Source organism: Zingiber officinale, chromosome 8B (genome assembly GCF_018446385.1).
Source record: "Zingiber officinale cultivar Zhangliang chromosome 8B, Zo_v1.1, whole genome shotgun sequence".
Taxonomy (NCBI): Eukaryota; Viridiplantae; Streptophyta; class Magnoliopsida; order Zingiberales; family Zingiberaceae; genus Zingiber; species Zingiber officinale.
The window spans coordinates 35,302,004-35,329,911 of NC_056001.1; the positions used below are offsets into that span (position 1 = coordinate 35,302,004).

At 34.6% G+C, this 27,908-nt stretch overlaps 1 protein-coding gene and 1 long non-coding RNA gene across 4 annotated transcripts; one reads left to right on the plus strand and one right to left on the minus strand.

The window, feature by feature from the left end:
• Positions 1–27,682, minus strand: LOC122014726. Of its 3 annotated transcripts, XM_042571112.1 has the most exons (8): positions 27,533–27,682; positions 27,037–27,448; positions 26,812–26,929; positions 21,959–22,077; positions 21,090–21,175; positions 8,625–8,734; positions 8,492–8,521; positions 1–312 (listed from the first exon to the last, which is right to left on the minus strand). In XM_042571112.1, exons 1-8 carry the CDS (start codon positions 27,624–27,626, stop codon positions 256–258), a joined length of 1,026 nt encoding a protein of 341 aa, XP_042427046.1. In that variant the 5' UTR covers positions 27,627–27,682; the 3' UTR covers positions 1–255. The 3 variants fall into 3 exon arrangements, 1 of the variants encoding a protein (XP_042427046.1); XR_006120748.1 differs by lacking the exon at positions 1–312 and having other exon boundaries at positions 8,625–8,730; positions 27,533–27,665; XR_006120747.1 differs by lacking the exon at positions 1–312 and having other exon boundaries at positions 8,625–8,780; positions 27,533–27,665.
• LOC122014727 lies at positions 4,314–9,396 on the plus strand. Its single transcript, XR_006120749.1, has 4 exons — positions 4,314–4,669; positions 4,759–4,901; positions 5,116–5,175; positions 8,532–9,396. It is a non-coding gene; the product is annotated as an uncharacterized LOC122014727 (long non-coding RNA).
• Positions 27,683–27,908: the final 226 nt, after the last annotated feature.

The window sequence follows — 27,908 nt, forward strand, 5'->3', positions numbered from 1 at the left end:
TAAATTCCAAGCAAAGATTATAAATGATCTCCTTTAGAATACATATATACTGTTCTGTTATGCTATGAGCATATAAGAAAAACAAATGTCTTCACACAAAAGTAACTATGTAAACACGATTTAACAAAACAAATCCATAATCATCTCCAATCTCCGAGTTTGTCTAGGACAAGCCATGTAACTTTGCAACATTTGGCAATGACGTCAGTGTCTATATATTCATCTGAGACCATAATTTGGATTAGGTAATCAGTCTTATGAATATTGGTTTATCTTGAATGATTCTTCGGCTGCTCTATTGATTATTTCATTCTACAAGAAGAAAATACAGCTCAGTGAAATGTTATTTACAGAGTGTAACAAAATATAAGGGAATTATTATCTAGAACATTAAGAAATGAAAACTAATAATCACACTTTTGAAGTGCGAATAGTAAATATCTAAATTTATGATAAATCAGGCGGACCCATCCAAGAAAAGCAACTACAAAGGATATGTATACCTTGTCATGCACCAGAATTGTAACGACCCAAATTTCCTCAATTAGAGTCCTAAAAGTAATTTAAAAATATTTAAAAATGCTATAGAAATATTCTAGGGATTTTTAGAAATTTTTAGAGTATTTTTATATAATTTTTGGAGGTCGTTTGGTATTTTTACTAAACGAAGGAAGTTTCGACAAAAAAATGTCCAAGCCGAGAATTGAACCCACGACCTTTGACTCGGTCAAAACCCAACTGACCAGGTGGGCAAACAAATTTTTCTGTTTAGAAAAGGTAGCGAATTTATTTAAGATAGTTAACAGAATATTATAAAAGGGAAAAGTTGATCTTGGATTTGTTTGTTTAGAAAAGGTAGCGAATTTATTTAAGATAGTTAACAGAATATTATAAAAGGGATGAGTTGATGTTGGATTTGTTTGTTTAGAAAAAGTAGCGAATTTATTTAAAATAATTAACAGAATACTGGATTATAAAAGGGATAAGTTGATGTTGGATTTGTCTGTTTAGAAAAGATAGCGAATTTATTTAAGGAGTTAACAGAAATATTAAGTTATAAAAAGGGATAAGTTGATGCTCTGTTTTCCCATGACTTAAACCATTCTCTCCTTCTCTTCTGCGTACGATGGCGGAGCTCGGGCAGAAAACGAAAGGGAGTTAGGGCATCATCTTCGCCGGACGGCTAAGGTCCTAGAAACCCTTTTTGTTCGGTTGTGAGTCCAAGAAGCAAGGTAAGTGCTTCTCACCTGCAGTAGGAGTAGTTTCGAACCTTTGTTCTTCTTGAGTTTGAAGCATGAGAAGCGTTTATAGTGCAGATTTTTATGTAGGCTTATAGTGCAGATTTTAATTAAGCTTGTAGTGCAGATTTTTAATTAAGCCTATAGTGCAGATTTTTATGTAGGCTTATAGTGCAGATTTTAATTAGGCTTATAATGCAGATTTTTATGAAAGCTTATAGTGCAGATTTTAATTAAGCTTATAGTGCAGATTTTAATTAAACATATAGTGCAGATTTTAATTAAGCTTATATTGCAGATTTTTAATTAAGCTTATAGTACAGATTTTTATTTGAGCTTATAGTACAGATTTTTATTTAAGCTTATAGTACAGATTTTTATTTGAGCTTATAGTACAGATTTTTATTTAAGCTTATAGTACAGATTTTTGTTAAGCATTAGTGTGCAGAATTTTATTAAGCTTACAAGTGCAGATTTTATTAAGATTATAATGCAGATTTTTAATAAGCTTGAATGCAAATTTTGATTAAGCTTATATGCAGATTTTTGTTTAAACATTTCAGTTTTTAAAGAAACATTCTTTTATTAGAAGTATTAACAAGTATAAGAAAAATAAAGAAAAGAAAGAAAAGGTCAAGGCCTTAAGTAGATCCTAAAGTCAAGACTTTAGGGATTTTGGCACACAAGGAGCCTATTAAAATGCCAAGACATTTAAAGAAGAAGTAATTAAGATTATAAGTATTTTACTTTTAAGAAGAGGCTAGTACCCGACTTCCAAGGTTGTCGTTAAACAAATCCAGGTGTCCAATTCCGAGGTCTTGGCCTTGGTAGACCGAGGTCTGCTCTTTTAGGATTGGTGGCTCGCTACCCCAACCTATTAGGGAACGCGCATAAGATGGTACTACGCCTGGGCCCAAGAAGAAAGTTGATTATTATTTTTAAGTATTAAAGTATAAGTTTTCAAACAAAAGAAATAAGCTTCACATAAGTTTAAAATACAGCAAGTTTAGCTTTCTTATATACTGACATGTTGTTTAGATTTGCTTACATGTTTAGTATTTCAGTATGATATGTTTCGTTTGCTATTAGATGAGCATTCAGTTTCTAGATTTCTTTCAGCTTACATGCATACTCGAGTTTTGTGAGTTAGATAGCGCTTACTAAGCAATTTTGCTTATAGATGCATTTCCTCTTACTGCAGATAAAGGAAAGGAAAAGTTATAGCAAAGGAAGGCGACAAGGAGGTGCGGATGGATGTGTGATGCCTGAACTATAGAAGCCTTGGGATCTAGCATAAGAATTTATTAACAAAGAGTTGAGTAGAATGTATTAGATAAGTCATTTAGTCTTCCGCTGCTAGTTAATTGTAAGTTTTGAGTTCTCCGAGAGTCTTAAGAATTACTATCAACATGTGTACAATGTTAGTTAAGATAAGTTAGTAGTCCAGTAGCGCTCCGCCCTCACAGTCCAGTAGTGAGGAGGGTGGGGTGTTACAAGAATAACTGAAATAAAAATAAGGACATAATCGGACAGACAAAAAATTATTAATTTTAACATATTTAAGATCAATATGTTATAGGTGAATCCAGACGAATAACGAAGCTTGCTCACATCAAAGGCAAATGGAGTTTTAGACATGGGATTTTAGCTGAAAGAGGTCAAAATCAGACATATTTGACTAAAGTAAATATGGTTCGGCCAATAGAGCATAACTCTAAGAGGTCGGTATTAGTGGGGTTGGCCTTATTGAGCAAACACTCTAAAAATTACGTTTAAAATGGTATGGATTTATATTTGGGTGACTAATAAATACCTCAATTAGATAATGTGAGAACATGATAAATACGCACATTAATTGAGGAAGAAGATGAAAGAAGAATTGATTAGCAACGATAAAATACAATAAAGTTCACTTAAATATATATGAGTATATAATAGGAGATCAAACCCAACAACATAGGAGGATTCATATACCCTACTCCGTTTAGTGGGATAAAGGCTTGATGGTGGTTGCTGTTATGAAATTTATAAAAAAATATTAATGTATTTTAGAAATTTGATACTTGAAACCTTCTCTTTTTTGTGTCCGAGTCAACTGTTTCAAAATTCTAGTCAACTAGACTTGGTTCAATCACCTTAAGTCGGTTAATACTTTAAAAAAGAAAAACAGTTTCATTTTGTTGATCTTGTTTCATTGTTAACATTCTTAAATTGTAAAGGATGCTTATGTTTTTGATAAATGGAAAAAGGGAAAATGGCAAAGGGGAAAAGTAATTTGAAATTTGGTTATTCTTCCTAGTATATCCTGCTTAAGGGGCAGTTTTAGTGCAGCAGGAGCCTATTTAGAGTGCTTACTTTCATTTATACCTCATTGATTCTTACCTAACATAAGCATATTGTCAGCCATCAAAAGAGGAAGATTAACGGAACATTTGGCCCTTTTAGGATTGAGATTTATCATGACTTTGATGGTTATGACAAAGATTATAAGATAGACTTATTATATTTGATGTGTAAAATCATGCAAGACTTCGGCAAAAAACATGGATACTTGGTGTTGATGGCTCAATGGCACGAGGTCCATTGGAGTTGGTAAAAGGATAGCGTGGACATTTGAGACACTATAGGACAAGGAGCATTGGAATGTTGTTGAGTGGAGGAGGTGAACTACATAAGCAAAAATGAAGTATGACATTTGGACTACATTTAAAGGATGAGTAGCTTGACAGAGAAAGACCTTAAGATGGTGAAACTCCATGAGAATTACAAGTTGAGTGACCCATATGAATGGGGCGAGAATAGTACTCACTCTAGGCAAATTTGGTCGTTAACATGCTAATCAACTGAAGGAGTTCCTCAATCAACTTGGTAGTCTACTAAAGGAGTTCCTCAGTCGGTTCAAACACAAGAATACTAGTGGACTAGCGAGTCAACTAGTGATAGTCCTATCAACTGGTGCCTATGATGTGAAGTTTAGATGAACAGTCGCCTAAGAAACAATCATGATCTAATGGAATCAAACAACCAGTCAACTGTTGGCGTTGAGTATCAAAAACAAACAAAAAAAGTACGTAACACTCCCACTGCCACTACCATACCCACCGACGTGCAACCATACCTCCTCTTTTTCTCCCTCTCTTTTCTTCTCTTCCCCACCGCAGATTGACCTTCTCCCCATTTCTTCTTCTTTTCCTCTCACACCTTTCTCATCCTCCAGCGAAGAGCAGAGCAGGCAGCCTTGCTGCCTTTTTCTCCAGCCACCAGCCCTTGCGGAGCTCCTTGGAGTGTGCCGGAGCTCGCCAGACCACCAAAAAAGAGGCGAAAACAAAGCCTTAGTTGCTGCCCTCTTTTCTAGCCAAGCACAGCAGCCGCCGGAGCTAGCTGTGGCCTTCGCTGGAGCTCGCCGAGACAACCGGTGAAAAAGGGCAAAGGTTTTTCCGTTCCCCTTCACTATCCCAGCAGCCTTCTTTGTTTTCATCCTTCCCTAACTGGCATTGTTACCTTTCGTTTTCTCCAACAGCAGCCCTAGTTGCTGTCCTTTTCTTGGCAGCACTGCCGGAGTTCACTGGAGCTCGGCGGAGCTAGCTGAGACGACCAACAACGAAGGGGAAAAATATCCTAGTTGCTGCCCTCTTTTCCAGCAACCACAGTAATCCATAGAAGGTATATTTTATACTTTATGTTAATCGAATTGTGGTTAGGATGGGTAAATAATTAGATAGTAATGGAGATATCTTTTAGGAATGTGAAGTTGTACGAAATAGCGAGATCAAAAATAATAATCTATCAGCTTCGAGTCGTAGATAACGTTTAGATCTTATGTTATGATTTTTATTATCATTTGAGTATTTGAGTTATTGTTGTATTATATATGTAGATACAAGTTTGGGGGGAGCACGGTGACTTGCCGACACTCGAAGTTTTTGCTGTACATAAAGTGGGTAACTTCGATCCTTTGACTCTTTAAACATTACCTCGTGCATGAATAAATAGAATAATTGATTATATGTATATGCTTGTATAATTATTTTCAAAAGAGGATTCAAATGATATTTAAAATAGTGAAATGAGGGTTTAAAATAATTAAATCATTAGGGGATAAATAATTGATATTATTTCATTTTCACATGTGGGTTCATATGGGGGTTAACATGGGAAGGGTTGCTTAAAAAAAATTAAATAAATATTCTAAATTACTCTTCCGTTGATACCTATCTATTTTATTTGCTTGACCTTCCATACTCCATGCTTTTGATATTCTACTTGTTGATACTTGTAGCTTTTTGATTGATAATTTTTTCCTATGAAGATACTTAAATGAATTAATATATTTATATGAAAAGTTGACTTGGATTAGTCATCTAGACTAACCAATAAGACATGAACTTAGAATGAAACAGTAAAAAGGATTAAAGTGAAATAATAAAAATGGTAAATGAAGAATACTAAAAAATGAAAACTATGAGCCTAGTTTTATACTAGAGCTTTATACCTGAGTACTGGACCACCCACATGTTATTGTGGTAGCGCGGTGGCCCGCGGTCCAAAGAACCTAACCATACACCCGATGCATGATGGCGTGATGTAGTCCTCGGTCAGTGTTTATTATGTCTTCCATCGGTGAGGGCTGGCAGCCCATACATCAGATGACGTATGCGATAGTTTTATATTCTGAGGAGGCTTTTAGCCTATACATATGACAATACACTCTGATGATATTGGTTCAGTGATTCATTTTTTAGTTGATTTATCAAATTTAGATCATTGATATACATGTTGATAGTACCATGGATGACTTGTATACCGGCTGATTAAATAATGAGATTGGAGAATTGATTTTAGTTGATAATAACAAATGATGATAAGGTGAAGATTCTAAATTCTACTATAAAAAATATTACATGGTTATAGATGATGATAATTGAAGATGATTATACATATATATATTTATGTATAAATGGAGAACTTTAAGAATAATTTAAAGTTGAAATAAAAGATTGTGATTTACTTTACTTCTTTGACTTCTTAAACAAGATTAAATTCATGCACATCTTTTTTGATTACCCACTTAAGTCATTTCGCTTACTTTCTGCATTCCTTAGCCTCCAGTTTTACAGGCACAGGGATCTTTTTGATATTATAGTTGGTCCCGACTTTATATAGTGTTGCTCAGAGATCTCGACGTGTTGGTTTGCTTTAATTTCGTTTCGTTGTATTTAAGTTTTGTTTCACGTGTAATGTTACTTGTATAGTTTTGTCATCTAAAAAAATATGATATATATATATAAGAATTGATAAATTTCTTGATTATTCTATTTAGATGATTTTTAGGGTTTCTTATATTATACTGTCACCAAGTGGGGTATCAAGAATTATACCCCGGGCGTGACAATTTGTACGTAGTAGTTGACTAATGGACACCAACTTAGCAAGATTGAATCAAAGTTTCATTTCATTGAAGAAACTATTTTAAGGGTTCAAAAGACCACGAATTAGAACAAGATTAAAACATTTTACATGTCAACAGTGTCATTTTGTGTGCTTTCTTGTTAACTCTATTGTAACCCTGTGTTATCTTTAATCAACTTGTAAGAGACTTCTTCACCTTTACTGTTTAGAATAGAAAGTATAAAGGATTACGGAAGTAATCTACTAAAGGGTTATAAGTCGTAGAGTAGGAATTTGGAAGTTGGCGAACCACGTTAAAATTCTAACTAAAACTCTTTATCCCAAACATCAAAACCTACGATCAATCACTTAGAGCCCAATTGCATTGACAATTTATAATTTATTGTATGCATTTTTTTTTATATATAATATTACTATGAACTTTCTAAACATTTTCATTCCAATATCATGAAGCATAAATAACTATATAAAAAATAAGATTCTATCTTTGCATTTAAATATATAGAATGGATTATAACGATAATACTTCAAATAGATTTCTTTAACTAGCAGTTATTTGTTATAGTAAATGTCTATCTTTAAAATATTTAATTGAATTTATATATATTCCATCAAGTCAAGTTTGTTGAGATTCGGATCCTATGTAGAATAGGCATAAGACCAAATCTTGTGTTTGTAAATTTCTAACCCTAGATCTCGCCTGGTATTTGAGCCATTTAGGCCAATTTAGATCACAACAGCATATGATCTGGATCACAATATGGACTTCATGGTGTGGTCCACTAATCAAGGCCAATGGGTTGTAAGGTAAGGCAAGACAAAAGTCATAAAATGTCATCAAGTTGAGCCAATGATGTAACATGGTCCAGGGCAAAGGGTAGGCAAGTTGCTAGGGTTGTTAGAGGGCTATTGGAGGTATATGTTCATTGATAGGTCGAGGGGTTGATAGATAAATCAGGAAGGCAAGTCACAGAAGGGTAGCAGCTGTTAGGACTTAAGTTTTTGAGAATTTTATGTCTTTTGATCATTTGATGTTGTAGCCAACCCCACCTTGTGGGAAAGATTTGATTGTTGTTGTTGATCATTTGATGTTGTGGGAGATAACTTAGTAAGATAAAGTTTAAAAGACTTATTTACCTAGTTCATATTACAGTAGACAAGTGGGCATGCTTGGTGTTCTCAAGAGAATTGCAAAACTATTCGGAATTTCTATTAAACTGATTGATTCTCTTGGTTTTCTGAAAATTGAATGTTCATCCACCTAAATTGCATATTTTACACTGTAATAGGACCAAATCAGATCAAGACTGTCTAGTTTTTCCAGTCATTTATCCTGATCCAGTTTATTTTTTATAATCACACATATAATTGTCATGACCACCAAGAACAAATGATTGAGAAGATTTGCAAATACTTTTCCTATTTAGTGCATAACAAAGCTGAGGTGTGGTGACATCACAAGTGCATCTAAGCAATAAGATATCCATAATTTGTTTAAAAGATAGCATTATCAGGACAATGACAAGGTCACCTGGTGAACCATTCCTGCAATTTAGGCTTGATTTTAGATCTTAAGCAATCAGTTTGCCAATAAAATGAAATTTATGCAATTTGCATTATTTGCATAAGGTTTTAGAGGAGGTAGAAGAAAATAAAGGTGATTTTTTTTATTATAGACATTATACTATGTTCAAGTACAAAATGCTTGTTTAGGACAAAACAATTCAGAAATCCAACCATGAGCTTAATAGATAAACTTGTTTCAGCAATGTTATATATTGTGCTAAAAAAATGATTTAGCAAAGAGAAACATTATTTAGTACGATAAACAAAAAATTGAATACCTGAATTTGTCTAGTGATATGTCCTATTCCCTGATTTCAGATACACAATTGAAGAAAACAAATCAGATGCTTCAGAAGACAAGAAGCAAATTATAATTACTGATGAAAATCTCCAAACAGAAAGCACACGTACTTGAAACTGCTTTGTTGCCCATGAAAATTCCTGAAAAGATCTCGTGTGCAATATCTTTGATGAAGTTGGAAACTGGATTGTCTCAACATGTTGTACAAGCCTCAAACTACCTTCAAGATACATTAGACCACATGCCAACCAGTTAAACATCTTTACCTACATAATGTCAATCTACACATTATCAAGTAATAAACTTAATTATCAAAGTTAAGTGATGCAATAATTAGACTTTCCAATTAAAACTAGACCTAAGTTGGTAAAATTTTATTTTTAGTTAGCATAACAAATTAGGAATTTCTTTATTTAATGAAAAGTTTGGTCAAGTTATTGAAGGAATCAATTAACTAATAATATGTTTTATTGAGAATTAATCATGGTTAGTGCTTTTAAAGAGGTGTCCATCCCTTTTGTTATTTCATCTTTTATCCTTATAAAATTTCATTTTTCCTTTGTGAGTTTTGTTTGTCTCGGTGTTGAATCAAATGTTATCAAAGTCAAAGTTAATATGACAATTGATACATGTAAACGAGAAGCAATTTTTCTGCTCATCCTAATTTATTCCTTGATAATGAAACTGCCTAAATGTGGTTCTCACAAACCAATTTGTCTTCGCTTCATGCCAGTGATGATCTGGCAGCCATTATGCATTGCCTACTGACGAGTCCCTCTTAAACACCGGCTGCAATCACGTGTTATCGTCCAGCCCACTAACACCATCCCCCCCTGTTGCTGTATAACAGGCACATTCTTAGCCTCCCACCCCACCCCACCCTACTACTACTACACAATCTCTTCCTCTCTCAAATCAATAGGACCCGCTTCCTATCATTTTAACTCCAAAACCCAATAAGCAACTAAGCAGTCCTTCCTTCTTAGGCCTACTTAACCCCAAATGCAACCTTCTATAGCAACAAATCTAACGGTCCGGAGAACAAACATGTAATTTGGAGGAGGTTGTCAATGAGTTTGTGGTATATTTTCAAGGGTTGTTGAGCGCTAGTGAACCTTGTATTCGGCTGGACAGTAGTAACATGGAAGGGAGGCATCTGTCCAAGGACCAAATGAAGGAGCTAATCATGCCCGTGGCTGATGAGGAGATTCACCTTGCACTATTTGATGTTGGGAAGGATAAAACCTCCGGTCCCAATGGGTTTAATGCCAAGTTCTTTACTTCAGCATGGGACATGGTAGGAGTAGAATTCTTGGCTACAGTTCGTGAGTTTAAGGCCAAGGATATCCACTTTCACCCTTGCTTTTCGCATTATGCTTGGAGGTTTTTTCTAGAGAACTAAAGAAAGCATCATGGCAACCCGATTTTCACTTTCATCCTATGTGTGGAGGTGTCCAAATTACACACCTAGCTTTGATCTATTGATGTTTGCAAGGGTCGATACCTCTACTATCTCTATCTTGGTGGAGTTGTTGAGGGGCATTGGCGACAAGGCGGAATTCCGAGCCAATCCATTGAAGTCCAATATTTAAAAGGTCGACGTGGATGATCACACTCGGAATCATATACTTCAAATCACCGGATTTCAACAGGGTACTTTCCCATTTAGATATTTTGGCATTCTCCTAGCCAAGGAGAGGCTTCACATTGCTAACTATAGTTCTTTACTTGATGAGATGACAAAGAAGGTTGCAGCATGGCCTAAACATACCTTATCTTATGCTAGCCGGTTGGAGTTGATATGTTCTATGCTTTAAGGTGTAAAATGCTATTGGCTTTCTATTCTTCCAATGCCTTGTGGAGTGATTGATAAACTCTATGATATGTGCCGATCTTTCATTTGGTCTACTAAGCACCTACTGATCTCTTGGGCAACAATATGTTTACCGAATAAAGAAGGGAGTCATGGTCTTCGGGATTTGCAAGCTTGGAACAACGCACTAGTATGTCGGATGCTCTGGAATGCTCAAAATAAGATGGATTCACTTTGGATCCGATGGGTGCATCACCACTATCTTAAAGGTGCAGGTTTTTGGCACTGACGAGGAAAACCATCATATTCTCCTTTGATCAATCAATCTATTGCAAAGAACGGGGAGCCAAGGAGCGGCGAACATGAAGATGATAGAATGGTTTGTGGGGGAAAAGAAGGGGCGGTGAACGCATATGAATTGTTTAGACATTGTGCCACCAAGGTTTATTAGGCACTGGTTGTTTGGAGGACTGTTCTGCTATCTAATGACTGGTTCACCCTTTGGTTAATGGTCCACAGACGTTTGAGGACAGCGGATAGAATGCTATATGTAACCGACAAGTTGTGTTCTTTATGCCGACAGCAAGAGGAGTCCAATTCCCACTTATGTTTCCGATGCCCGGTTGTGAGGGAGCTTTGGGACAAGGTGTGGGGTTGGTTGGGCTTTCCCTATCAGATTTTTTTGGTCCAGCGATTATTTAGGGTATTCTGAAGACTAGATTGAGGCAACGAACGACTTACAAAAGCCTGATATTTTGCGGTTTCTTGTATGGTTTTTTTGGTGTGGCAAACTCACAACAAATGTCGTTTTGAGGGTGATGTTCCTTGTGTTGAGAGGTTGTTCCGCAAGGTTCAGATTCATGTTTTTCGTTTCATTGATTCCTAGAGTAGTAGTAGCTGCTTGATGTTGCCTGTCAGTTTGCAGATGTCTAGAGTGTAGTAGCTTTGCGATGACGTCTTTAGTTTTCATAAACGTCTAGAGTTGTAATGATTTTATGATCCTTGAGATCTCTTTATATATATTTGCCTTCCCACAAAAAAAAAATCTAATCTCAGAAGAGCAAGCAGAGTCCTCTTTGCAAACAGCCTATGCCATGTGTTCCTCCTAGAAGTGTATCCCCACCAAATTTGTTATTTGTTGATCCTCTCTTTGATCAACCAGAAAGCCCTTTCCGCAACTCTTTCCACCACCATATTTTTTTTTCTTTTCTATGACTATATAAATAGTTTAATGATAGCTATATCTTAAATGATTTTTTTTTTCTTATGTGGCTTGATAAAAATAATTTCTAGGTCATAAGAGAGGAATTCAGCATAAAAGAGATTTGGTTCAAATTGAATTTAGATCAGACACAAACTAAATTATGCACCTTTTGAGTTAAATTGGAGTTGAACTAGACTAAATGAGAGATTTTTATATAAGAGAGGAAAACCTCCTCTCCTCTTACAACCTACCCACCCTCCTCCCTCCACATGCACTGTACTCTTCTATTAGCTTTTCCCACTTCATTGGGACGACATTAACCCCTTTCTCCCTTTGTTTGTGTCAGTGCAATCATTCCCTTAGACTTAGAACTAAGATTTAAATTAAGGGGTGATTGGTACAATCATGTCATAAGTATAAATGGTTTTGAAGAAGTTAGCAAAAGGTTCAAGTAGGATTAATTTATATTATTCTAATGGGTGTCAAGTATGTAGGTGTAGGAACTTAGCATAGGTTGGAAAAATCTATTTGGGTCAAGGTGACTAGATACTTAACAAATGAAAAACTCTAAATGAGTCTTAAGTAATTGGAGACTTGGTAAAGAAAAAGTTCAAGAGCTCTTTATCAAAAATTGAAGTTCCGGAGGAGTAAACACCCAGGAAATTGATTGTGGAGCAGGTAGCTCTTGATTTGACAAGTGTCAAGGAAGATACACGTCTATAAAGATGTTAGCTCGATAGCTCAAAGACCCGGATCAAGTAAGACTTGAAATTAAACTTGAAGAGCTTTAACGCTTCTAAGGGCTAGAGGCTTGTCAAGAAGAACTCGAGGGAGGAGCTGAAGAGAGTACAAGCTTATGTCTGTTAGGTTTTTAGGTAGTTTTTCTACTTGTGTATTTGACTAAAGAAAAGCCATTCTAGGTCCAAGTCGATGAATACATACGAGGTCGAGCAGATTCAATTGATTGAAGGTTTATTCAATCGATTAAATAGTCAAGTAGTCAACAATAGACTGGCTGCTCGTGAAAAGAAACATTTGTTTCTGTTTTAGCTTGAATGAATTGCACTATAATTTAGTTGACTGAAGTCGCTTGAGTCGGCTACTTAGTCAACTGTTTTGCGTCATTGTATTATGTCAAGCGATATGATCATCAATAAACTCAAGACTTGTTCTCGACTAGATAAGGTTCATGGCAACAAGATTTGAGTTGACTGGACAAAGTATAATGGAGTTGTTGCAACAACAAAAAGGTCACGAGGTTATCTAAGTGAGTTGGCTAATCAGAGATTGAGTTGATTGAAGACACAAACAGCAAGAGAAAAAGTCACAAGTTTATCTAGTTGAGTATTTGAATATTGATCGAGTCGACTAAAAACACAATCACCAAGAGAAGAAGTCGAAGCAATATCCGAACGCATTGGCTGATAAAATTCAAGTCAACTAATTAATTTACAATGAGTCAACTAAAGATACAATCGTTAAACAAAAAACTCAGTGGTTATGTCAATTGATATTGCTTTGAATCCATTGATAACAATTTGAGTTGACTGAATGGACTTTGAGTAGATTGGAGACGAAACAATCTTGCAGATAAGATTCCAAAATTGGTGTTTCAGTTGGCTGACATGCAAATTTGAGTTGACAGAAGTACTATAGATTGCGACCATAACTAGGGGAGCAAGGCAACTTCAAAACGCAACAATTTATGTAATTACAAATGCTCATTGTTCTTATTGTTCACAAGTATTCTTAATGACCTTGAAGAAGATTGTCTCTAAAGGGTTTCTTTTTCTTGTTTACAATTGTTATTCTCTTAGTGTTTTCCTTTCATATCAATAATAAAAGAAAAATATTTTTGTACAAGATTTCTACACCTCCTGGAATGAGAACTTATTTCATATTAGGGGATTTCAAGGGATAACTCAACTTAAGAGTCATACTTTGTCAAATAAGATCTGGAATCTAAACCATGTTAAATAGCTTTGTGTTGGCATTGTGATTGTCTTATTTTCCATTAAATATCTTTCATATTAGTTGCTAACATATTAATTAAGTTTTGCAGTAAAAGCAAATAAAAAGAATTTTAAATTCTAGGTTGTGTCTATTCATTCCCCATCTAGCCACATTGACCCTAACAGAGTGATGGCTTTCAACGACCTTCCCACCTGGCCTCCCTTTGCCGTCCCTATGCAGCAATGCTTAGGTGGTTGTTCTTTAAGAACGGTAAGCAACAAAGCTAATCAATGGCGTGAGAGCTAATTCTAGGCATTCTTGTAAGGGATGTGTTATTGATGCATATTGCAACAAAAAATGATGATTGCCCATCCCTACTGAGCCATGCTCTGATCAAATAAATTTTTATATATTTCTATCAAGAAATGGAAGGGGAGCCTTGGCGCAATGGTTATGTTGTTGCCATGTGACCAAAAGGTCACGGGTTCGAATCCTGGAAATAGCTTCTTGCAAAAAAGCAGGGTAAGGCTGCGTACAATGGATCCTTCCCCGGGACCCCGCATCCTTTTTTCTATCAAGAAATGACCATACTTTGTTGCTTACATGTTCATTGTGCATCTGTTGAATTTTGCCACAATTTTCAGCACCTAATATGTGTTTCACGTGAGGGAAGGATAAAAGAAGGAAATAAAGTGACCAAGAGCACCTTCCACAGTTGCTTAGTGGAAAAAGGTTAAAGAGAGGGAAAAGAATGAGGAATTCTTTCCTGCATTCTTCTTTTATATTGTTTCCATCCTCATCTTCGAGTGCAATGGAGCTCAAATCCGAACTAGTGAAATTCTAAAACCAAATTATTTTTATTATGTCTCTTTTTTTTTGAAAAATAGAGCCTTGAAATTTAAGTTTCCTTCACTCTTTCCTTCCCTCCCAAAAAAGGGTTAGAAAAAAAATATTTTACATCTTTTTCTCTACCTCTTTCTTTCCCTAGATATTTCTTTCCTTTGCAAGAAAGGAAATGTTACAGCACCACGAGAAGCTTTTTAAGTCCTCTGGCAACTAATGCAACACAAACAAATCATACCAACAAGAAAAAGAACTCATCGAAGGGAAATATTATTAAGTTGAAAATGACCTCATATAGATTGTAACTCTTTCTATAACTTCAAAATAAGATCTTGCTCTCTGTAAAAATATAATTTGGGTCTCTTGAAAGTTTTAACTTTTAACAACGTCCAAACAATTATAAACAAGAAATAAAGTAAAATTCTAAACTATATCATTCTCCCCTTTTAAGAAGAATTTGACTTTATTGAATAGGGAGATCAAGATGTGTGGGCATCTCATATACATTCAAAGTGAGGGCACCTGTGTAGCTTGGTTAATTATTGTTCTATTTCTTTAAGTAACTTGAGAGCAAGGTGTAAAAATTTATACTTAGTAATCCAAACTTCATCGATTTTCAAGAAGTCCTCTCCAATGAACTAGGTACCTCCAGCTACTATCATGAAGAAGTAGCATCATTTAAGCATCCATAATGCATTTGATTCAAGGAGTGAGCTGTGTCATGGATGATGTGCAAGAATCTAAACTATAGGGTGTAACCTTTAGGCAAATCAAGAAACAAAAAGGAGGTCTTGAATCTCCATTAGTACCGTAGTAAATCCTCTATATAAACTCATATTTAAATTAATAACTAACTCAATAACATGCATTTAAACAAGTTTCCTCACAATTTTTGAAGGGATTAAATGAACAAGCATGAAGTTTTTTTAAGGAGTTTTTAGGAATGCGTTCAAAGCGAATAAACAAAGAATTCAATGTTAGGGATCACTAAAATAATGCAATTAAATGTCCTTATTGACTTAGGATTCTTCCTACTGTAGTCTAGATCATCAGAAGACATTTTAAATGATTTAAACATGTCAAGATATAGTTTTTCTTTAAAAAAAAAGATAAAATGGTTTTACAGGCCTTCATGAAGTGTTTGTAGAAGGCTGTAACTAGCCACCTAAAGAATATGGGATTTGGACCTATCTATAATCACCTAATTTGAATTAGGTCTGTCGAAATACCTTCAGCAGATCCATGATAATTATAAACCCAATGAAGAGGACATAGGATTATAAAGAACACTTCTTTGGATCATGAGTTAAAATACCGTTCCGTGCTAGGCGAAACGGGCATGTCGCCGGGCACCACAAAAACAACCTCTGCATGTTGCGACTAAGGCGTGCATGATACAACCTTCCTGGGTCGCGGCGAAGACACGTGTGGGTCGCGTGCACGATGAAGGTAGGAAAACACATAGGAAAATTAAAATTATGTTAATAAAATTTATATTAATAATTCCAATTAACTCCTAACTAAATAGATAATTTAAATCAACTTAATCAATGATAAGATATCACATTAATTTAACACACACACACATATATATATATATATATATATATATATATATATATATTATTTATTTTAATTTTAAAAATATATAATAAATTATTTATTTATTTATTTACCATATAAAATACCTCGATCTCGTATTTTTTTCTTTTTTAAAAAATTATTTCCTTTTCATTTTTTTAGAATTTTTAATTTTTAATTAATATATTTTATATTTAAAAAAATATTGAAATTATATCAGCACGGCATGACACGGTACCGAAATCATATTGTTCTGATCCGGGATCGAAATCTCAAGATTTTAAACTATGCTTGGATTAACCAACAACTGTTTAGTAGTAGAGTGTCAAGGATAGAATGGATATGTTAGTGGGTATCGAGTGCCTTACTGTAAATTAGGATAAAAGCAACAAGGAATTTCCATTGAAATTTGATTCATAACTCTCACAAAAGTACTAAAAGTGTTCAAATGTTTAATGGGTATGGCCAACCACTTATACAACTCATCTTGTGCTAAAAGTTGTTTCCACTTGTCACTAATATTGATTTCAATTTGGTGATATTCACTATGCAAGTTAATTTTGGAGAAGCAATACACTCGGGTCGTCAAGTTTAGTTATAGAAAACTTATACTTGAGTGATTTTGTTTGACAACAAAATATGGATGCATATGCTCCAACAGTCATCTTTTTAGGGCTCAATAAGGCAAGGATGGATCCTCTTCCTAATGAAGCCTCTTTTAAAAAACCCTTCAACTTATTTATTTCAACACGTTACAGTGAGTTCAAACAATAGTGTGGTCAATTCAGAAATTATGATCCCAGAACCAAATTTATGGTATGTTGAATCATGTGCATAAGCAAAAGCTCATAGGTAACTTTTCAGAAATATATTCGAACCCATCTAAGAACATAACTTCTAGGGGTGGTTATTTAGTGATGTATTATGGCATACCCTGATGTTTTAGGCCACTAAAGCTATCATCACCCTTGATTCCTCACATTCTTTCTCAAATTGCAATTACTTGAGAAGGTAAAGAGGGAGCTTTTGAAGGATATAGTTTTTATTTCAAGTTTGGTATCGTTTGGGTTGGTCAAATACAACCAAAAACTTATTCACAAAAGTGACTAAAGAAATAGGTATTCTTTCTCTCATAATGAGTTACAGAGACATCATAAAGCAAACATCGAATAAGGATAACATGAGTTGCGCTCATAGTAAGGACATTACACCATATTTTAGCTGCATATGGGCCCATTTCAATAGGGACCAAATGCTACAATGTAATGTTTGGTACATATGCCATATTTTAGAAATTTGGTATACATGCCACCACCATGTAAGGACTTGGATTTACATATGCCACCATAAATTTGTAGATCTCCTAGGGCCTAATGTAGTTACTAGATGATAGTTCCTGAGCAAGTCGAGCTAGTTGATTTTCCTAATTCTGGTGACACTCCATTAGGAGGTGTGCCACCACTCAAGGGGCCTAATGGTCAAAAGATAAGATGTCTCATGTATTGCTCACTCTACGGTCTTACAGCAAGCTTCTTTAATTGAGATTGAGGCTATTTTGCAAATTAGTAAACTCTAGACTAGGACCTAAAAAATAGTAAAATAGGGTTGAATAAATTTTAGCTGGCTTGCTCAAGCAAAGGCATATCACAAGAAGAGGCAGGAGCCAAGTCTCATACAAATGAGGTTGCATCAGGAATCACATTGGAATAGGCTTAAGGACTTTCGGTTGTGATCTAATTGGGCGTGTTATGGAAGTGAATGATGTGTCTCCTAGGAACACTATCGCAAGGACATGACGGCACGCAACATTAGGGGAGGGGGTGGATGTTGTGGATGTCGGCATGGAGTCTTTAAAGAAGTGTAGGAGCATATGCAAGGTCACGGGATGCCCCTTTCTATTTCATCTCTCAATTTATTAAATTTAGCAAACTATTATACTAATGTTAAGTTGTTCTCCGAAAAGAATGTGGTGTAGAGTCCGATTGCAACGTCTCGATAAGAACCGCTACATCTCTATAAGACTTAGGTGTAGTGTTAAATATATAAGAATTCTCAGGTTGAATAAGAACAAACATTATAAAATATTGATTGTCTTATATTTGAAATATAGAACATAGAAATCTTCACTAGTAAAGTAATGGAGGCAGTAGATACAATAATTAGAAGAAGAATTAATATTTTATCTTTACAAGAGATAAAATGAGTAGGTAAGGCAAAGATGATAGAGAACATAAGTTTTAAGTTATGGTACATAGGAAGAAGTAAAATAAGAAATTGAATAGTTATTGTTATCGATAGCTCGTTAAAAGTAATAGTTAGAAAGGAGATAGGATTATAACTCTTAAAATAGTAGTGACCAAATAAACTATTAATATAATTAGAATAAATGCATCCAAGTAGGATTAGACGAAGTCATCAAATATAAATTTTGAAAAAAAACCCTAAATGAGGTATCCAAAAAAATTTATACTAAATGAGATGATTTTAATAAAAAAATATCTAAATTGACATGTATGGTAAGAAATGAAGAATATGATATGGTATGTGGGGTTATGATTTTGGAATAAGAAATGAAAAAAACTATATCAAATCTTGCGATAGAATATGAACTAATAATAGCCAATACGTATTTCAAGAAAAGAGAAGAACATTTGGTTACATTCAAAAGTGGGAACAATAAGTTGTAAATTGATTTTCATATGGTCAAGAAGAATAATAGAAAGATTTATAGAGTTTGCATGGTTATCTATAGATTGCATAGTACCAAAAAAATGAAAACGTAGATGACTCCTAGAATCAGGCGATGGAAGTTAAAGGACGAGAAGTAAAATATCTTTAAGGAGAGGGTAAGAACACAAGTATTAGGAGAAATACCTAACAACTGGAATACAACATGAAATAAAATGACATTAAATTTGAAAATGATGGCTAAGAGCATACTTGATGAGTCTAAAAGGACGTGAACTTCCAAGTAAAGAATCTTAGTGGGGTAATGAAAAAGTATGTAACTGAAAGTGACAAAAAATGAACAACTTAAACACACTTGTAAGAACGAAGAAAATTTTAAAAAGTATGTGACAACTAAGAAAGAGGCAATGAAAGCGTTGAGTAAAATAAAAAATAAAACTTTCGAACACTTATATCGGCAGTTCGATACAAAAGAAAAGAAAAAAGACATCTATAGAATAGTTAGAGCAAGGGAGGAAAAAAAAGAAATCGTATCCAAATAAGATGCATTAAAGATGAATACAGTAGAGTACTAGTGAATGATAAGAAAATAAAAGAGTGATTGAAGAGAATTTTCATCAACTTTTTAATGAAGGTTTAGATGACCAACTTAAGTAATTTAAGTAGGTAAAGAAGTATAAAAATTTAAATTTTTATGAAAGAATTCAAACTTCAAAAATATAACAAGCTTTAAATAGAATTTAAAATGAAAAAGTGATTGGACTAAATGATATTTCGATAGAGGTATGGAAATGTTTAGGAAGTAGAGAAACAGGGTATTGAATGCTTACGAAATTATTCAAACTGATATTGGAAACAGAAAAAAATGATGATTAGTGAAGAATAAGTACTTAGATCCTCTATATAAAAAATAAAGAAAATGTACAAAATTATATGAATTATAGGAGCATTAAACTAATGAATCATACCATAAAATTTTGAAAAAGAATGATAAAAAAAAGACTAAGGAAATATGATGATTGAAAACCAATTTGGATACATGCTTACAAGGTCAACAATAAAAGTTATGCATCATCTCAAATAATTAATTGAGAAATATCGAGAAAAAAGAAAGAGTTACACATTATATTTGTCGACCTAGAAAAAGCTTATGACAAAGTTCTGAGAAAAGTTATATGAAGAATTCTAAAAAAGCAATGTGCTAAAGTAGAATATATTGAAATGATTAAGAATATGTCTAGGATATAATTGCAAAATGGAAGACTTTAGATGGATTGACCAAAGAATTTCCTATAAAGATAGGATTATATCAAATATTGACTTTAAGTCTCTATCTTTTTATATTAATCATGAATGAACTAATTGGACATATTCAAGACACGTTATCATAGTGCATGTTATTTGTAAATGATATTGTTTTGCTAAATGAGACACGTGAAAGTCTGAAAGAGTAAATGATAATCTTGAATCTTAGTAGGAACAATGAAACTGAAAGGTTTCCAGCTTAGTAGAGTAAAAATGAAATATATAGAATTTATGTTTATAAATATTAAATGTAGCAAGACAATTATTAAATAAAAGATGACGAATTACTTGACTAAGAGCTTTAAGTATTTAGGATTATTTTTTTAAAAGGATAGATGGCTTGAGAGATATGTATTATATAAAATACAAATAGGATTATTGAAATGGAGGAGAGTGTTAGACGTTCTTTATGATCATAAGGTACCTTAAAGAGCAGTTCTACAAAATACAATTAGACATGTTATGTCATATAGAGTTGAATGCTTGTCTATAACTCGAGCATACGAGCAAAAGATGATAATCACAGAGATGAGGATGTTAAGGTGGATGTGCGGACATACAAGAATTGATAGGATAAAAAATGAAAACATTTGGGAGAAAGTCAGCGTTGCAACTATTGAGGGAAAATTCCAAGAGACACGTTTAAGATAATATGAATATGTACTTAGACAATCAATAAATGTTCTAGTAAGACAATATAAAACTATGACAAATACACACATTAAACGAGAAAGACTAAAGAAAACTTGATTAACAATGATAAAACAAGATAAAAATGTATTTAAATATTGATGATAATATAATAAGGGATAAAGCTGACATAGGAGGATTCATATAGCCGACCTCACTTAGTAAGATAAGGCTTATTGTCATTGTTGTTGCTATACAAAAACATGAATTATGTTATTTTAGTGTTAGAAAGTTGGGTTGGTTGTTTTGTTAAGCCTTCAATCATCATTTACATAAGTAACATTAAAGTAAATATATGAAGGAGAAGCTTAAAAGAGAGAAACAGTAAAAAAATCATGAGAAGAAATGAAAGTATTAAAACAAAATAGAGATGAGATAAAGAAGAGGAAAAAAATAAGAAGGAAGGTAAAAAAGGTGACAAGGAGTAAAGAGAATAGAAGATAAATAAATACCAACATGTGAAATCAAATTATTAAGAGATACTGTCTTTGACTCAACTTGTAATGAAGGCCTCTTGCCAAAGCGCATGGTCTGACCATGATGGTGCAACCTCCTCAATTGGTATGTTCATGCTAGAGCAAATTCTGCACAATGGGAAGAAACAAACCATAAAAAATCACCAGCATAGCAACTTAAGTAGTTTCTACTGTTACAGAAATTTTAAGATTGAAATGTGCTATATAAGAAATTGGAAGACGCTGGCCAATCATGGGATCAAATCTAAGATGAAAATCAGTTCAAACCCTCATAAGATTTTGATGAGTATGAAAAATATATGCATTCTTCAAAAATCAAGAAAAAGCAAGGAGAAATTAACCTTACATTTTAAACCAGTATTTCATTAAACAAGATAACGTGACGAATATAATGGCTCCTGCTACTTAAATTCTGTCAATAAATCCTGTAATAACTCTAGACAACCCATAAAAGTTTACCAGATTGGTTATTGTTTATTAAAGTAAATGAGAAATTCATGTATGGCGTGTTAAGTAAAGGCACCAACAATATTATATAATGTAATTAATAAACTTGAAAAATATAAATGAATGACAAAATCGAGCACCAGCTAGATTATTACTTCATTACAAAGCATGTTTTTGGAAAGTCACCAAATAGTTGGTTGATACTAAGTTCAAAGGCTATCAAGATGAAGATGGGTAAGAGTAAAAGATGGCAAGGAGAAAATATCATGTTTGCTGCATGATAACTGTGCTTTAAATGAACATCCAATAGCCCAGCCTCATGGTTCATATAGGACTTCAATCTGAATGTGTTTTAATATAATAAAATTTGTTCATCCAAAACAAACTTATATAATGTTTACATCAAATCAATGTAAAAAGGTAGATGAGGGAGCAAGAATTTACTCAATCACTAACTGGCGTATAACTCCTGGAAGTATCCCATCACTAATTGGAGCTGTTTGCACTACAAATGAACATAATTCTTGTTCAGTTGGAGGTGGTTCTGTGAAATCATGAATGACCTAGTTGAAGAATAAAAAAGGTGTTATCAAGATAAGAATAAAAGAATGATATTAAAAAAGAAAAAAGGGAAAAAAAAAAGAACAAGTATAAAAATCCATGGTAGGGCTATGGAAGTTGTTTGCCAAGGTCTTGGGGATTAAATCCTGCCCTCACCTAGCGTGTTTATCATGATCATAAAGCAATATTATATAGAATTTATCAACTGGTGTCGTTCCTTCCCAAAGAAAAGTGTGTGTGTGTGTGTCCACACATTTGCTTTCTTAATTGAATAAACACATTCATAAGTTATTTCGAGCAACTTGTGACAATTGGTATCAAAGCGGACCTAATCTTAGAGATGCAAAACTGTTGAAAAGCATTGTCTACATGATGGAGCAACCACCATGAATGATTCTGTCTGAGTTAAAATTTTGAATCTTGATGGGATGTTAAACCTTAAGTGAAAAAGATTGTGTTGCTAAAAATTACATCAAACTTGCTCTAATATTAATAAAAAAAATGCTATGACGTCAAGTCAAAGCAGCTTTGATGCAGTCAAAATTGCTCTGACTTTGGTCAAAATTATTCCAACACTGGTCAAAATTGCTCCAACATTATCAAAATTGCTCCAGTCTTGTCGATTAGAGATGATTTTGTCTGGAAGTCAAGGCTTTGGATCTTGACAGGATGTCAAGCCTTAAGTTGAAAAGGTTGTATTGGTCAAAACTGCTTCAACACTAGTCAAAATGTTCAGATGACAGTCAAAACTGTTTTGATGCAATCAAATCTACTCTGACGCCTCCAACATTGGTTAAAACCATTCCAACTTAGTCAAAATTGCTACAATTTGGTTAAGTGCTCTAATATTATGTTAGCAGTTTTGGCAAAACTATTACAACATGAAGCAATTTTGATTAGAAGTGCTCCAATGCTAGTCAAAACTGCTCCAACGGTATAGCAGATCAAAACTAAACTGTTTTAACACTAGTAACTCCAACTTGATCAAAAGTGCTACAAAGTAGAGCAGTTAAAGTAATTTCGACCAACGTTGCTACAATGTGGAACAGTAGAAGCAATTTGGCCAAATCTATTACACATTGTAGCAATTTTGGCTAAAATTGCTACAATGATGCTTGATAGATTAAATAAAAAAGGTAATTTGAGGAGAAAATTTAACATGAGGCACAATTTTGAGTTTTTTTTGAAACATAGAATGTCCTATTAATGATAAAAAAAAACAAGGGGTGCTCTTTTGATGTTTACCCATAATTAATCAAAATTAATTGAATTACTCTAATTATTTGGCCAATATTACTCTCAATAAATTTAATTAAAATAACTAAGTAAAATTTCATTATTTTAATTAGAATCAAATTAATTAAAATAAAATCTGATAAACTTAATCAAATTCAATTTGATTAAAATATCAGCTCTAAAATTTTGATTTAAATTAATTCAGTTTAAGTACTTTAAGTTAAATTAATTTAATTGTAATTAAGTTAATAAATTGTTTAATTAACTAATTTTCTGAGTTAATGTAATTAATAAATTAAATTTAACTAGAATCAAATTAACTTAATAAAAATATGATTTAAATTAATTCATCTTGATTTGTATGATTTAAATATGATATAATTAATTAAATTAAATTTTTTAAACTACGATTATAAAAATCCAACTATCATGAACATTAATGAAAATAAATAATATAAAACTAATTTTAAAAATTTTAAAATACTACAATTAATTTCTTACTAAACTATTAATAACAATATATTTAGTATTTATTATTAATTAACTTATTAAGTGTTATAGTTTATTATTTACCTACTAACCTCCCACACACAAGGCATCTCCTTCCTAGAGCCACAACGGAAGGCAAACACGAGCTAACATAAGCGCCACAACAAGTCGAGCTAACATAAGCGCCACAGCAAGTCTCCTCCGTGCCTCTTCCTTCAAAGATTTTTGGCTTTTAATCACCTACTCCTCAGCAATCCAACCCTTCAGTAATCAACTCCAATGCCCACTAGGGTCCTAGCAAACAATGGTGCATCATTTGGGCCTCGGGTCGGTAGAATTGGGTGATTCCTTTCAATATTCCTTCGATTCTATCAATTTCTTCTAAATTCTCATTTACTTTCTATTATTTCAATTAACATTTGAAAGGATCTCAAAAAACTCACCAAGAAATAGGCTGGAATTGGATCAGCTACTGTTGATCCTGATCCAACTCGGTCCATCCATATTAGGATCGGTGAAGTTTACCAACCATGTTTCTGGCATTCCAATGCACTCTTTTCCTTTTTTTTTGGGGATAAATAAAAATTTAGTATAGCTTAAACCAAGATTACAATAGCCGGCCGTCTAAGAGTTACTTATGTCTGACAGACTAGAGTAAACACCCAATGACCGGTCCAGCATCTAGAATGTGACTACATGACTTGGTTGCAAGTAGTTCTTCCACACTATCCGGGCCCATGACTTCTTAGGACTAGGATGCCTAAAAAAATCATATGCCTTAGCCACCCTGCCATTGTCTTGAGCAAACCACTCTACTAGTTTCTGTCCAGCAACCTCCGATGACCCAGCAGCTGATAATATAAGATCCCTTATCTGAAGCAGGTGCTTGATCGGGGGGAATCTGTGTGGGTCACCTCCAGGTCCATAGTAGGAAGTTATTGGCCAAGTGACTCGCCAATGCACTCTTTAGTACTGGCCAAGTGACTTATTGAGGATCTTTATGCTTTGTAGAAAGCTTCTTTTTTGAAGGAATGGTGATATAGACAAGTCTTTTAGCTTGATAAGTAGGAAGCTATTGTCACTCGGAAAGTTATGGGAGGTCATGAAGTGAAGGATGTTAGGATGTTGAAGTACACCATGAATGATAAGAGAATTCTTCCTGTTCTCAATATGAAGAGTGTTTGTTATATAACATTCAGAGAGGAAAGCATAGCCTCATCCTTGGAATTTGAATATTTTAGCTAAGTCTCCTTTCTAAGCTTGTAGGAGTATTCAGAACACAATTCTAGAACCCTGGGTCGATTGGATTGATGTTATTCCTTCAGAGGCAATTTACATAGTGCAAAAAGTGCCAACTACTATAATTGATGTGTTAAACCATCTTGTTTCAACTGTGGAAGGTGTATGGAGGGTAATTGCCCATTTGTTGTGGATCTGTGAGACCGACTCTCTTGAGAGGTTAAAGGGGTGGATATTCTAATTTAGGTGGATGGTGGAATGATAAGAATACTTGAAGAGGGAGTTGGTCTTGGTAAATAAGTTGCCGCATTTATGAAGTTTCTTATTAGAGTTGGTCTAGAGCATATTTTGAAGGATAGGAATAGCAGAAAACATAATGAGGTCAGGTGCTATTCTACAAATAAGCTTATTCAGTAAGAATAAGGTGCAAGAGTTTTGCAAGCTTTCTGGTGCTTGCAATTATGTGTAAGGGAAGTTTAGGGAACTGATTTATCAGATGTTGGTAGATTGCCTGTAAGTATTCTGTGATGTAGCATGGGTGTCAGATTAATGGATGTACCTATTGTCTATTGAGGTGAGGTGGTGGTGGTCCCTTTAGTTGTTGTGGCTGTAATGAGGAGAGCCTCTTCGGTGGTGCATGGGGAGCTGATTTCAATCAAAGCTGGGTTACAATATTGTTTGGACAATTTTATTGGGGTTTGGGTTGTAGTTTTGATTCTCAAGTTCTTGCCAAATGTTTAAGAAGGACCTGCTTCATGGCAGACCATGTATCTAATGAAGGGCATTAAAGCATTGGGGTGGTAGCGTTATTTATTGAGTGACATTATGCATGTAGAGCTAAAAATGAGCAGGCACATAGCTTGCTGAGGTTTCTTTGAAAAAGGGATATTGGCGCAAAGGGTGTCAATATTGTGGTAGCTTTTTAAGGAATATAATGAAAGAGTTGGTAGTGTTGTTAAAAAGGGAAAGGTATATTATATTGAATAGAATGTTTTTAATTTATTCATCATGGATGTGCTTTTGAAATATTTGAATTTATAATATTCTATACAATCAAATAACATTTTGTAATTTTCAATTTTTAAGATTAATTTTTATTTTCATCTACCAAAAGTATATGTACACCTTTTAAGGTTTGAAAATTGAAATCTACTTTTATTTTTCAATTTTTTCTTTTCATTGAAAGTGAAAAGATTGGGTTTGGATCCAATAATAGCACTAGAACCGTTGAGAGCCAAAGATATCCCCAAGCAAGGCCTAAAGTTTTCTCCACAATTAAAATGAGTGTAACCTTTTTAAACCCCTATCAGTTAGGTAAATAACATTTCCAGATAACATACACTAAGTATTTGGCTTTTATTTGTCCAAGATATATGTGTGCACACATGTACATAACTATTTATGGAATTCATGAATTTATGTAGAGATGTATAATGAAAAAAATCAGCTTTCAGTTAGGTTATCAGAGAAGGAAAAAATTGATGAATTAACAAATCAATTGATATCAAGCTTCTTATTAGAAAAGAAAGTATTTGACTCAGAAAAATTGTAATGCAAATATAATTGAACCCTTTTAACAACCATCAGTAAGGCTATAATCTAATTTTGGCTTCAGTGCTTGCAACATCTACTTGTACCAACCAAAAAGAAAAAAAAAAATCAAGTCAACAAATAATTGAAAACCTTTTATCAAAATAAGGCATCGAGAGTACAGCACTTATCAAATCAAAGCCAATATCTAAGAAGATATGGTCTAGAGAATTAGCACTCACCTTTCTACGAACAACAAAGAAGTTGGTCACAGTTCCTTCTAGGATGCTATCACCATCATTCGTCAACAAGAGCTCCGTCACTGATGGAGGCCTCATCTTCTCCAGCCCCTGTCTTACCCTGGCATCAGACATAAGCATGTAGCATCGTGAACAAAAAATAAGCGGAAAGAAAGCCGAAACACTAGTTGATATATCGAAAATGGATATATCGAACTGGCTCCTCACCGCACCCAATCTGAGTATTTGGCCTCTGCCAAATCCCTCCCTGGACCAGCGACCGCCAGTCGCGCTCCAAAAGCACCAAATGGGGACGGAATGAAGAAACCTACATGGAGTAGCACATCCAGGCCGTCAGAGTCGCAACGGCCCCGGACCAAGGCCGTGATGGCCAGCTCGTCCGTGCTCCCAGAGCGGTCTCGGTCCCGTAGAGCGAGGCGGAGGCCAACTTCAAGCGAGTCGTGGACCCGATGCGGAACGGAGTCGATGAGTGGGAACACGGCGGGGACTGATCCAGCGGAGAAGAGGCTGGGTTGGGACTGGGAAAGGAGGCGGGCGGAGTGGACGAGGCGGCGGATATGGCGTTCCAAGAAGAGGACGAGGGAGGCACCGCCATAAGTCCGGGTGGTGGTATAAGCGCCTGCGAGAGTGAGGAAGAGGGCGAGCAAAGGGAAACATCAATACTCATACAATTGGTATATAACGAGGGAGGCAAGTGAAGTACCGGGAGTGGACTGCAGGAACGTGGCGACGGGGGGAGCGTCGCCGGCGAACGGGACGCCATTCACCAATAAGAGCTTGGAGCTGCACGGTGCCATTTTTAAGTTAATTGAATGTTACACCAGAAAACTCGATCGAGCGTCGGAGTTGGATGGATCCGACTAATCGATCTTTGGAGGTGATCCGGCCGGCCCACGGAAGTTTCAACCGGGCAGTCGACCCAATATCATTGTGGTGTTAGTTTTGATTGATCAGAATAAAAATTTTGACAAATCAAAAAATAATGGTGCTACTTTCCAATAATCAACATCAGTGTGGTCGGTGCTGATTTTGAATGATCAGAATCAATGTATAGAAGAAATTTGATAAAAATTTGCATT

Coding starts and splice junctions, on each gene's coding strand:
- LOC122014726 (XM_042571112.1), bottom strand. CDS start 27,626: ATGGCACCGTGCAGCTCCAAGCTCTTATTGGTGAATGGCGTCCCGTTC. Junction 27,449..27,532: donor GTTCCTGCAGTCCACTCCCG/GTACTTCACTTG, acceptor TCACTCTCGCAG/GCGCTTATACCACCACCCGG. Junction 26,930..27,036: donor AAATACTCAGATTGGGTGCG/GTGAGGAGCCAG, acceptor GTCTGATGCCAG/GGTAAGACAGGGGCTGGAGA.